Source organism: Tupaia chinensis, unplaced genomic scaffold (genome assembly GCF_000334495.1).
Source record: "Tupaia chinensis unplaced genomic scaffold, TupChi_1.0 Scaffold000184_1, whole genome shotgun sequence".
In the NCBI taxonomy this organism is placed as follows: domain Eukaryota; kingdom Metazoa; phylum Chordata; class Mammalia; order Scandentia; family Tupaiidae; genus Tupaia; species Tupaia belangeri.
Genome location: NW_006159659.1, coordinates 2,249,443 through 2,262,252, shown reverse-complemented (window position 1 = coordinate 2,262,252; position 12,810 = coordinate 2,249,443). Strand labels below are relative to the sequence as shown.

General features: G+C 40.5%; 1 protein-coding gene across 2 annotated transcripts in view; it reads right to left on the bottom strand.

Annotated features, from left to right (window-relative positions):
- The window catches only part of MBTPS2 (membrane bound transcription factor peptidase, site 2), a 59,687-nt gene extending 46,891 nt beyond the window's left edge, over positions 1-12,796 (bottom strand). For both annotated transcript variants that reach the window (XM_014587119.2, XM_006146651.3), the window contains exons 1-3: positions 12,708-12,796; positions 8,306-8,454; positions 5,038-5,257 (exon numbers count right to left, since the gene is read on the bottom strand). In XM_014587119.2, coding sequence (XP_014442605.1) covers positions 5,038-5,257; positions 8,306-8,454; positions 12,708-12,782 — 444 coding nt within the window. In that variant the 5' untranslated portion in view covers positions 12,783-12,796. The remainder of the gene's footprint in view (positions 1-5,037; positions 5,258-8,305; positions 8,455-12,707) is intronic.
- Between the last annotated feature and the right edge of the window lie 14 nt (positions 12,797-12,810).

Below are 12,810 nucleotides of genomic sequence, written 5' to 3'. Positions count from 1 at the left end.
GGGTTTGAGTTCCTGGCCCTGGCACTAAGTAGCTAAATAACCTTGGGGAAGTTGGCCTTATTCCTTAGCACTTTAATTTCCTCATCATTAAAATGAAAATAATCACATTTACATAAAAGGGTACATTCGAGGATTAACCAAGCTAATCTTTGTCCAATGTTTACATTATGCCCCACAGAGAGGGTAACATGTTACATAAAATTTAAAGGATTTTGGTACATATTATCAGACTGCTTTCCAGAAGCAATCCTGTCCAAAACTTTATGCAGGCTCATTTTATTTCAATCTGCCATCTGATTTATATTTCTTTGCTCATTAGTAAAGCTGAACTTTCCCCCTACTTTTGACCTTGCTTTGGTCTTTTGTGAATTGCCTACTGAGGACTTAATTTTTTTTTTCTCTTAAAGTATTAATCTTTTCCACCAATTTGTAAGATTACTTCAAATATCACCATTAGTCCTTTAAAATATGTTTCACAAATGCATTCTCCAGTTTGCTGTTACATAAAGAAATTCCTGGTTTCTGCCAGTTTCACATTTATGTCTTCCTCCTTCTGTGTTCACATCAACAATAACCTGGTTTTCTTTTCTTTCAAGGTCTTTTATGAATTCAAGTTTTAATTTTTTTTTTGAGAGGTTTTTGCTATAGGGCGCATGCGCTCGCCAGACAGAGAGAGACAGAGAGACAGAAAGCAAGAAATCACCCCCCGGGGGGATGGCCATGCCGCAATCCCTTCTCCTCCATTCTCCTCTTGAATCTTGGGCATGCACGCACACGCGCCCAGCGTGAGTTTATTAACCCACCAGGTTCGGGACGCGAACTACGGTCGACTACATGGGAGTCCAGCCACATAACCATTACACTAAATGTTGGTCCCTCAAGTTTTAATTTTTAAGCTTCCTTTAGTAACTGAATAAATACAAAAAAATGCTGCTTGAATCATTTTCTAAATTCCATTAATTCCAAGTTTGCAAGTATCTTTTCTCTAAGTTATTAAACCACTTTTAATAATCTTGTTTTTTAAAAGACAAGGTCTAATTATGTCATAATTCCTCTGCCTCATCTTGCCATGTAGCTATGACTACAGGTGTGTGTTACTGCACTCAGCTTTCAGGGTGGGCTAAGAATTGAATCCAGGCTTCCTACATCACCTTGGCCTTCAAGGTGCCAGCATTACCCAGCACACTGGGCCTCACGAATATCTTTTATAATATATGCATAGTATCTCACTGAATGACAATCTAATATTATAGCCATTCCACAATTACTGGGTCATCGGAAAAGTCCTTAAACATTTTTACAAAGAAAAGCATAGAAAAATACATCATGATTTTCCTGGTGACCTAATCAATATTTTGGTTGTTTCTAATTGTTTATAATAATAATGTTAGGCTTAAGAGCTTGATGAATATTACATTTTCTATATTTGAAAGTATTTCCCCAAGCCAGAGTCCCAGATGTGGAAGTAAACAGTCAAAAAATGTGGACATGTTTATGATGCTCATTGCCTGAAATTCTCAGATCCTACTGAGCAACCTTTGTCAAGAACATCAACAACCCTTTTCCACTTATGTGCTCCAATTTCATGTTGTCTGGCGATTGTTCACCTTACTTTTCTTTTTTCTGATCTCTCTCTGAATTTACATACTTCAGGTTAATTCTCATATATAAGTTCTGTATCACAAAATATCTTGGTTATCTCCCTTTATTTAAAATATATCAATAAGCTTGATCCAACAAGATATTTATTCCTTTTTATCATTTTCTGGATCTAATAATGAGTAAGATAAGGGAAGAATTTGAGTGTGTGCCTATACTAACAGATGGTGGATCTTATTTGCTGGCAACAGTATATGACTGCCCATCTGTCCCTGCCATGATCACAGAGGGTATTAGATGTACCGGAATACTGAACATGGAATTCTCTCAACAACAGAGTGCCAGGGTTTGGGGAATTAATACTGAATAAGGCTGCAGGGAATTATAATGTGAACAGAAAGTATACTCTTTAAGCTATAAGATCTCCTGTCAAAGTCAGGAGGCATAATATTCTTAAACTTATAAATTTACACAGTAGACTAAAGAGGGCAGTGGGCTTCTAAATGGTTCAAAGCCCAGCTCTTCTTATAGAGTCAATATTTTTGTAAATAGAGAAACAGAGAGACTAAATAATTTCTTCTCTAGATAATATTTTACCATTTTAATTCTAGCAGACAGAAAAGTCAATGATCATACGTCCTCCAAATCCGCTTCTTTCTCTCCTATCTTCTTTCTTGGTGAATAACCAATCACGTTACTTCAGAGTCATCCTGAATTAGTCCTTCTCCTCCCAGCCTCACATTCAATTAATCACCAATGTCTGGGAACTCCACTCTCACAGATCACTTGAATCCATTCCCTTCATTCTCCTTGAAATCAATTTGGTTTCAACTTTTATCACTTCTAACACAAATTACTTACCCCAACTGCCCTCTTAAATGGTCTCTCCATCTCTCTATTTTTTTAAGATAGATTTTTTAAAAATTATTTATTTTTATTTATTCATTCCATTATTTTAATTTGACCAGACACACAGAGAGAGACGGAGAGTGAGAAAGCAAGGCAGTCACCAGGTCTGTATCTCGAACCATGGTCCACCATGTGGGAGTGTCCAACGCCTTAACCACCACGCCACCTGCTGACCTCTCTCCATATTTAAGTAATTTTAGTCTATTTTGCATAGACCTGTTATCTACAAATAAAAACAAAACTTAGGGCTGCCCTTCATAACCCTGACCTTACTTCTATTGCCTATCTTATGTCCTGCACTGTCAGGGTCTCTTGCCAGCACATCTACCTATCTGTCCACCATATACCTCACATACACAGGGAAAAATGATGTATAGTCCCTTGAAGCTTTCTTTATATTATTATTACTAGTTTAAATTTTTTGCTATAGGGCTTATGTGTTCATCAAAGAAGGAGGGCAGAGTGAGAAACACCCCTTGTGGGGGGTGGGAGTTGGCCACACCAGAATCCTTATCCTCCATTGTCCTCTTGGGATTTTGGTCCAATGTGTGATTGGCATGATCCTCAAGCCACCAGGTTCATGATTCAAACCATGTAGTTGGTCATGTGGGATCCAGCCACATCAACTTCCATGTCACCTGTTTGCCCTTCCCTGTTATTTTTTAAGACAGTCTTGCTGTTTCATGATCATCTTGCCTTAGCCTCCCAGCTAGGACTACAGTCAGGAGTGTGGGCTCCTTTTTTATCCCTTTAATTTCCCTTTTTTTTTAAATTAAATTTTATTTATTGTTATTATTATTATTTAATTTGACCAGAGAAAGATAGAGAGTGGAAAGTGAGAAAGCAAGCTGCCAGATTCAGGACATGAACTGTGGTCAGCCACGTGGGAGTCCAGTTCTTTAACCACCATGCCACCCGCTACTCCCCCTACATTTTTTAAAGACAGGATCTCTTTATGTTTCCCAGGTTGGCTTCCAGCTAACAATCTTCCTCCCTCAGTGTTCCCAGTTGCTGGGTAGCAGTATACGCCACTCCAACCAGCATTTAGGTTGGGCTAGAAAGTGAACTCAGACTCCCTGTGTGTTCCAGTCTGCAGATCACAGTGCCTTGGCAGCATACACCGTGGCTGGGTCATATGTCCCATTAGAGCATAATGTATGTAGACTTTAAGGTCAGTGATGATGGATCCACTTCTTACTACCTTTGGCTGCAGGCAAGTGACTTAATGCCTCTGTGCCTCGATTTGTTCATCTGTCAGTCAGGGATGACACCAATACTTATATCAAACACGGGCACAACAAACCCCACAAAGGAGGCACTGCATATTAACTAGGCTTTATTATTACTATAAGTATTCCCTCTACTTTTCCATATTATATTGTTCCCTCTACTACCAGGGCTGCTTAGTTTCCACCTTCTTCTCCCAGGCTACAGGGACTCTCCTCACCCTTTTGTCAAAGTTCTGCCTTTATTTTCTTACTAGTGTCAGGCACATATCACACTCCTTTCTCCATTCCCACAGCACTTGATATGATATCCAACTGGGGCACAATCATAGCAGGTCTCCTTCTGGGCTAAAAGCTCCAAAGTGCTAGGACTGGATTTTGTTCCCCATATAACCAGGACCTGGCACATAGTCAGTAGCAGAAGATACTCAGCAAATATTTGCTGAGGAATTATATCATCTGCTCTGAGGTCTCACCTGCTGTGTCTTTTTAACCCCTAAGGAAGACCTAGGACCACAGAAGAGATTCCTTATCATCCTCTACAAATTAATCTAAACCTTCCTATAATGACTCAGCCTCACAGAGGCCACAAAGAGTTAAAAAATTTGTTACGAACTATTAAACACTATATTCCATCAACGAGAACATGATCAAAAACATAACATCCATGATTCATGGAAATGGAAGCTATAAAAGTGAGCTGACTGTAAAGCTCCTTCCGAACTGGAGGCATGTAATGGTACAAAATAGGAAGACACATGTATTTTAGAATGAGTTATTATAGCTAGCTTACAAAGGACTACAACTAAGCATGGTATTCTTCCAAATCAAGAATTCCCAGTTACCATTCAGAGAGGTCTTACATCTTTAATTCAGAGGAACTCATTGGTTAGACTCTAAAAGCCATGAAGAGGAAAGGGGAACACTTGGCATGGGATTAAAATACAATAAATTTACACATTATAGAGATCTTAAATCAGCATGATTATTCCTTAAAAGTAACAATCACTGAACATCATGAGAACAATCTCTTAAGCTGAGTATCTGTGTAAATGTCAATGGTCTTCATAGTGGTCCATGTGCTCTCTGCTACTACCACCACTATCACCACCACCAGATACTGAAACAATTCCTTGCTACGTTCTTACTAATTTTTTTAAATGAGTAATATGAAAAATTGTGACTTTTAACTTACTTTCATATTTAAATTATAGATATGGTTATACTAGCCCGAAGAAATATCATATATGTATATTTCAAAAAAGTTATTTAAAGCAAAAAAAAAAAAAAAGAATGCACTTACTACAACTTGTAGCACCTGTTCATTGTGAAGAGCTGAGGAGGATGAAGAGGAAGAGGATGAAGAGGAGGAGGAAGAGGAAGAAGAGGAGGAAGAAGAGGAAGAAGAATAAGAAGAGGGAGAATCAGCCATCATTTGTGCCAAAGTCTGCATCAGCGTTTTTCCAAGGAGAAAAAACGAGCTAAACATGGCAATTACGCCAAACACCATTCCAAAATTGAACCTGTCAAGAAAAAAAATCTCGTAAATGTACAATTCCTTAAAATTCATGGGCTACCAAGTTCATTGACCAACCACATTTCACAGCTTCAAAATAATTTCTAAACAATTTCAATAACTCTGCCTTTTTTTCCTACCCAAACTTGAAATACCTGACTGAAGCACGGGCTCTAGTTTCTTTAAGTGGTCTAATAATTTACAAGACTCTGGTAACTAAAGAAGTTGAAGATTGTTTCCAATAAAAAACATTTGTTTCCTCCAGTATATTTGCTCATTTGCCGAGTACTGTTTTGATCATGCTCTTATATAATTATGAACACTTTTGACACAATAGATGTCTTCCATTGTCTGCATTGTATTTTAGGTTCATTTTGTGTAAATGAGCTAAAATTTAACATGGTAAAATGTGGGCTACCTCCATGGCCTGGTGGTTAAGGCAGCTGGATCCCCACATGGCCAACCCCATGGTTCGAGTTCCAGACCGGGTTGTTCAGAAATACACTGGACAGGGACCAGCAGTTAGCGTATGGCTATGTTGCTGGACTCCCATGTAGTCGACCGTGGTTCGAGTCCAGGCCCAGTGGCTTAAACTCACACTGGGCACATGTGAGTGCATGCCCAAGATCCCGAGAGGAGAATAGAGGAGAAGGGATTGCAGCATGGCCATCCCCTCTGGGGGGTCTCGCCTCGCTTTCTATCACTCTGTCTCTGTCTGTCTTTCTGGCAAGCGCACGCGCCCAATAAGAAAAATCCTCTCCAAAAAAAGAAAAAAAAAAAAAAAAGAAACACACCAGACACATGTGAGTATGTGCCAAAAATCCTCAAAGGAAGGAGAAATGAAGAATGAACTGTGGCATGACCATACCCATTTGGGAGTGTGTTCTCCTTCTCCCTTTATCTCTTTCTCACTCTGACAAGTGGATGTACCCTCTGACAAAATGAACAAACAGCATAGTCAAATCTAATGGTTATTTCTTTCTTCTACTGTTTTAAAGTTTATTGTGTTCCTGAAAGAGAGAGACACACATCCCCAACAGGGTCTTCATGCTATGATCCATCCCCAAACTTAGTCAACCTAAATTCTGGAGATGCCTGCTCACCATATACAAGAAGAGCACAGGACACGAACCTGGGACCTTCCCATGTGGATCTAGCATCACGGTTTTGTGTTATTATTGTGCCACCAGCTGGCCCTTTTCTTCTGTTTTAATAATCAGAAGTAACCCTTCTATAGTTGGGAGTAAGTGCTATAGGTTTTAACTTTTTAGAAAAAGTTTATTTTATTTATTGGGAACCAGCAGTTAGCGTAATGGCTATGTCGCTGGACTCCCACGTAGTTGACCGTGGTTCACGTCCCGGAGCAGGTGGCTTAAAACTCACTCCGGGCGCATGTGCGTGCGTGCCCAAGATCCCAAGAGGAGAATGGAGGAGAAGGGATTGTGGCGTGACCATCCTCCCTGGGGGGTGATTTCTCGCTTTCTGTCTCTATGTCTGTCTCTGTCTGTCTGGCGAGCGCATGCACCCTATAGCGAAAACCTCTCAAAAAAAAAAAAAAAGAAAAGAAAAGAAAAGAAAAGAAAAAGTTTATTTTATTTATTGAGAGAGAGAGAAGTACCCTTAACAGGACTATACCATGCAGGAATTCTCCTCTCAGTCTCCCAGCTAGTATCAGGGGTGTGCCCAGTATGTTCAGGTCAACCCAGGATCTGAACCTGGGCTTCCCATACAGCTCCAGTATTGTGTTGCAGCACTGTGTGCCTGTTCCACCTTGGCTGAGCCAATTTTCTGTTTGATAAATTGTGTTTTTCAAGTAACTTGTCCATTTCATCTAAATTATCAAGTATATAGGCATAGAATTATTCATGATGGTCTTATTTTTTAATAGCTATAAACTCTGTATCTATTCCCCTTTTCAATCCTGATTTTTAGTTTCTTATATTTCTTTTTCTTTTTTTTTTTTTTTGGAGTTTCTTGTATTTTTTTATAGAGGTTTTTGCTATAGGGCACGTGCGCTCGCCAGACAGACAAAAGAGAGACAGAGAGACAGAAAGCGAGAAATCACCCCCCCCAGGGGGGATGGCCATGCCGCAATCCCTTCTCCTCCATTCTCCTCTCGGGATCTTGGGCACGCACGCACATGCGCCTGGTGTGAATTTTAAGCCACCGGGTCTGAGACGTGAACCACGGTCGACTACATGGGAGTCCAGCAACATAGCCATTATGCTAAATGCCGGTCCCAGTTTCTTGTATTTTCTAGATCACTCATGGTGGGCATTATTCAATCTTATTAATCTTTTCAAATAACTAACTTTTTGGCTTTGCTGATTTTTTGCTATACTTTCTGTTTCACCAATATCCGCATTTATCTTTATTATTTCCTTCTTTCTACTTGGTATGCTCTGATTTCCTGTTGAATTTCTTGCTAACTCTTTGATAATCTGATTGTTTACATGAATCTCTCACCCATTTGGAGGTAATTTTTATTAGAGAGAGATTTTTGTTATAGGGCACATGTGCTCGCCAGAAAGATAGAAAGACGGAAAGAGATAGAAAGTGAGAAGTCACCCCCAGGAGGAATGGTCACACCACAATCCCTTCTTCTCCATTCTCCTCTCGAGGTTTTGAGCATGCATGCACATGCACCCTGTGTGAGTTCAAGCCACTGGGTCTGGGACTCAAACCACAGTCAACTATGTGGGAGTCCATCAATGTAACCATTACACCAACTGCTAGTATCTAAATTTTTCACAAAAAGGAATTTAGACCATATCACCCCCAATCTCACATTCTCTTAACTAGAGAGCCTATATCTTTGGTTTCCGGAGGTCATTGCAAACCCCCTACCCAGAAAATGCCATAAATCCCTTCATTTTTAATGTACAGGAAAACACTATGATATAATCCCATAAAGTTATATAAAAACAGATCATTTTGAGAGTGTCAATATTTAAAACCTCAGTAGACCTGAAAATAATGGGAACAGTTAATTTGACAAGCAATTTTTCATGATCACAATGACTGATATAAACCAAAAAGAGAAAATGAAAAGTACCACTGGTAAAGCATCCTTGCTTTCCGTCGACCCCAACTGTAAAAGGCACGATTGAAAACTGCAGTTTGCCATCTTATGTGAAACGGGGAGATGCTCAATCCATTGTTTTCTAGCCAGTCTTCATAAGAATGTTTAAAGTAGACTGATGACTAAGAGAGAAAGAAAAGTTCCACATCACTCAATTTTGAAGAACAATTTATATAGCCTATTTTTGTTTTCATGCAGGCTGTGAGCTAAGAACAGTTTTTACATTTTTCAGGGATTGATTTTTAAAAAGAGACAATAAAAAAAAAAGAACATACAACAGAGACCCTGTACAGTCTGCAAAGTAAACTATTTACTACCTGGTCCTTTAAAAAAGTTTCCTGATCTCTTAGAATACTGGTGTCCAACAGAAATATAATACGAGCCACTAATGAAAGCCATACATGTAATTATTTTTGGAGAGGTTTTTGCTATAGGGCACGTGTGCTCGCCAGAAAGAGAGAGGGACCAGCAATTAGCGTAATGGCTATGTCACTGAATTCCCATGTAGTTGACCCGAGAGGAGAACGGAGAAGGGATTGCGGCGTGGCCATCCCCCATGGGGGTGATTTCTCACTTTCTGTCTCTGTCTCTCTCTGTCTTTCTGGCGAGCGCACACGCCCTATAGCAAAAATCTCTCCTACCCCCCAAGAAAAGGGAAAGACAGAGAGAGACAGAGACACAGAAAGCAAGAAATCACTCCCAGCAGGGTGGCCATGCCGCAATCCCTTCTCCTCCATTCTCCTCTCGGGATCTTGGGCACGCATGCACACGCACCCAGCATGAGTTTAAGCCACTAGGTCCGGGACTCGAACCACGGTTGACTACATGGAAACCCAGTGACATAGCCATTATGACAACTACTGGTCCCAAGATTTTCATATATTTTTAACCCAAAATATCCATGATATCATCTTAACATGTACTTGGTACAAAAACTGTCGAGATACTTTATTCTTTTTTTTTCGGTACTAATTTTATGAAAACCCACATCAACCATATACTCAACATATTTCAATTCTGATTAGTCTTATTTCAAACACTCGGTATGCACATGTACCTACCATATTGTACAGCACAAACCTATAGGCCTTGCTGCCATAGGAGAGATACTGTGTTATAATTAAAAACAAACAAACAAAAAACTCTCACTTCTACCATATACTGCTATGGGAACCTGATACAATATGAGTGTGAAGACCAGAAGGTGGGGGGATTGTTGGGGCTGCCTCAAAGGCTCACTTGTGCATACCCCTCTAGCATCTCTAGCAGAGAAACTAGCTGTATGCATGGTCTTCGCAAGCCTGAGGGTAAAGATGGTCTACTCCATCCTATCCACCTACTAAGCACTGGATAATTATCTACTGATCAAACATTTGGTTATTTCTGAATTTTATTTCTAGACATGGAGTTCAACATGTTAAATTTAAATATTTAAAATTCTGAATCTCTTTGAATTCATTCTGCCAGTCACTTAACCTGTAAGTAAATATTAAGAGAATCAAAAGTTGTCAGGGTGGTTATGGTATGATGGGTCACAAGTTATGCACAAATCACCAAGGACACACAATACAGAGGAAATAAATTTATGTGCCGCAATCCCTTCTCCTCCATTCTCCTCTCGGGATCTTGGGCACGCATGCACACGCACCCAGCATGAGTTTAAGCCACTAGGTCCGGGACTCGAACCACGGTTGACTACATGGAAACCCAGTGACATAGCCATTATGACAACTACTGGTCCCAAGATTTTCATATATTTTTAACCCAAAATATCCATGATATCATCTTAACATGTACTTGGTACAAAAACTGTCGAGATACTTTATTCTTTTTTTTCGGTACTAATTTTATGAAAACCCACATCAACCATATACTCAACATATTTCAATTCTGATTAGTCTTATTTCAAACACTCGGTATGCACATGTACCTACCATATTGTACAGCACAAACCTATAGGCCTTGCTGCCATAGGAGAGATACTGTGTTATAATTAAAAACAAACAAACAAAAAACCCTCAGCAAATCCAATAGAAGTGACAGATTAGTTGGAATCAGTGTTTCTTAACTTTTCAGCAACAACCTTAAGAAGGTAGAAAAACTAATCATAAGTACAAAATTTATCTAAAGCCATCTGGGTCTCAGTAACATCTCTTAAATTTTCCACAGTTGTGAGAATAGCTGCTTAACAGCCCCTTATAGCCCCCGACAAGAGTTTTACCTTTAGAGAAGTTTGAAGTCCTTGACTAATATAGGATTTTGAATAACAAAAGGCTGTGTTCTACACCTTACACAATTACAGTAAGCACAGTAAGTAGTACTTTGTGATAGTCATACCCACCCATGTGAGAATTAACCTGTTCTGGAAGGATATTTCAGCCCTTGTGCAGTCAAATAATAACCTAGGTTTCCATATAAGTATCTGTTTGCTTTCAACCTGTAATGTTCTCTGTTCTGCATTTTCAAGCGGTTTTTAAAACTTGCTTGTTTTCTAGGACGTAGAAAAGGAGAGTAACACATCCTTCTAGCAGATGTCTATTGTGGAACTCCTAGAAAAACCTACTGTGCAACAGCCAGACCAAGCTGGAAGCAAAGAAGTTTAAGGTGCGGGTCCCTAAAAGTTGATGTCTTTCCATTCCCTAGGCAGATAATCTGAATGAGTGTTGTTAGGTCTTTTACTCAGGGAGCAGTGGTCCTTAGGGAAGTAGAGGCTGTCACTGCAATTGAAAGTGACATCCTGATCACCTCATACACTTGACCAGAGACCATAAAAGTTTGAAGAGTTCTTTGTATTTTGGATTTTTTTTTGATATATGCAACATGAAGAAATCATGTGGCTTCCTTTCCCCCAAAACAAAGTCACTGTGGCTTGTATTGTTTATGACACAATAAGCACTAAGCCAAGTACTTTACATCAGCACTTCTCAAATACAACCACGCATTGAAATCACCTGGGATCCAGTTAAAATGCAGATTCTGATTCTGTAGGTCAAGGGCGAGGCCTAAGATTTTGCATTTTTTTTAATAATTATTTTTATTTCACTTTATTTATTTATTCTTCTTAATTTGACCAGAGAGGGACAGAGTGAGAGAGAAAAGGAGATTGAGAAAGCAAGCTGCCTGGTCCAGGACTTGAACTGCAGTCAGCCATGTGGGAGTCCAGCACCCCCAACCAGCACGCCACCTGCCAGTCCCAAGATTCTGCATTTCTAACAAGCTTCCAGATGATCCAAATGCTGCTGGTTCTTGGACATCAGGATGAGTAGCACAACTTTATGTGGATGCACTAATTTAATCCTCTCAGTAATCTCAGGAGATCACTATTAATAGCCCTATTCAAAGGTGAGAAACCAAGGCAGATAGTAATTTGCTAGAGTTAAGACCAGCTAGGAAGAGGCAGATCTCAGGCCTCACTCTAGAGCCTACACTTCCTACACTTTGCAGTCTGACTGCAACAAAAAAGCAAGTCTAGTTCGTTTTTATTGTTAAACTAAAACACGCAATACTATAAATGGTATTTATAGCATGAAGTTTTTACTATTCATAACTGGATTTATGAAACATTTATTCCAGTCCTCCACCCCCAGCAATATTCAATACCAAAGGCTGCTTGAATCATCTGGTCAGACTTTTTTGCTACTGTTTCCAACTAACTGAAAAAAAGACCAAGTACCCCAAGGTGTGGGTGGCTAAGCATGTAGAAAGGGGTGCAGGCTGCAAATCAGAATTTAAGTAGTCAGAAACTGGTTTTCTAAATCCATGCGACTGGAGTATGCTACTTTGAAATATGGTTTGTGGACCTGCAGCATCAGTAGCACTTAGGAACTAGTTAGAAATGCAGACTCTTAGGCCTCGCCCTAGACCCGCTGGATCAGAATACTCATTTTAACTGGAACCCCATATGATCATATGCACTTTAAAGATTGAAATCATGAATTGAGTTTAGATTCATTCAACACCAGAGTCCCTAGAGGGTCTCGTGACCTTAAAAACAATGAGGAAAAACAATGCCTTTCCTAAGAGGACGTTTTATTTTCCTCCCTGGTGCAAGGCTTCCACAGGGTTTGGGAGGCCCCTCCCAAGCCCACCACCGGTTACTCCCTTGCAGGACCTGAAGTCGGCCGGGCCTCTACAGCCCTGCACTGCGACAGCCGCTGCCGCGCGGGTCGCCACACCCCTCCCGTGGCCAGACGTGCTTTATTTACTCCACGGGGCCGATGCGCCACGCGGAAGGCAGCACGTGGGCACCGGCCTCGCGGCTTCCAGCCAGGGAGGTGCAAGGCAGGAGAAAAGAAAAGAAGGCCTCCAGCGACCCAGGACCTTGCGTTCCAGCCCTGGGCAGCACGGGCTTGGACCTTAGGCCCGAGGCCCTCACCTTCAGCACCAAGTCGGTCAGGTAGACGGCAGTCCAGCCACCCACCACCACCACCACCAGCGACACCGGAATCATGGCGGCAATGGCTGCGGGGGGCTGTCAA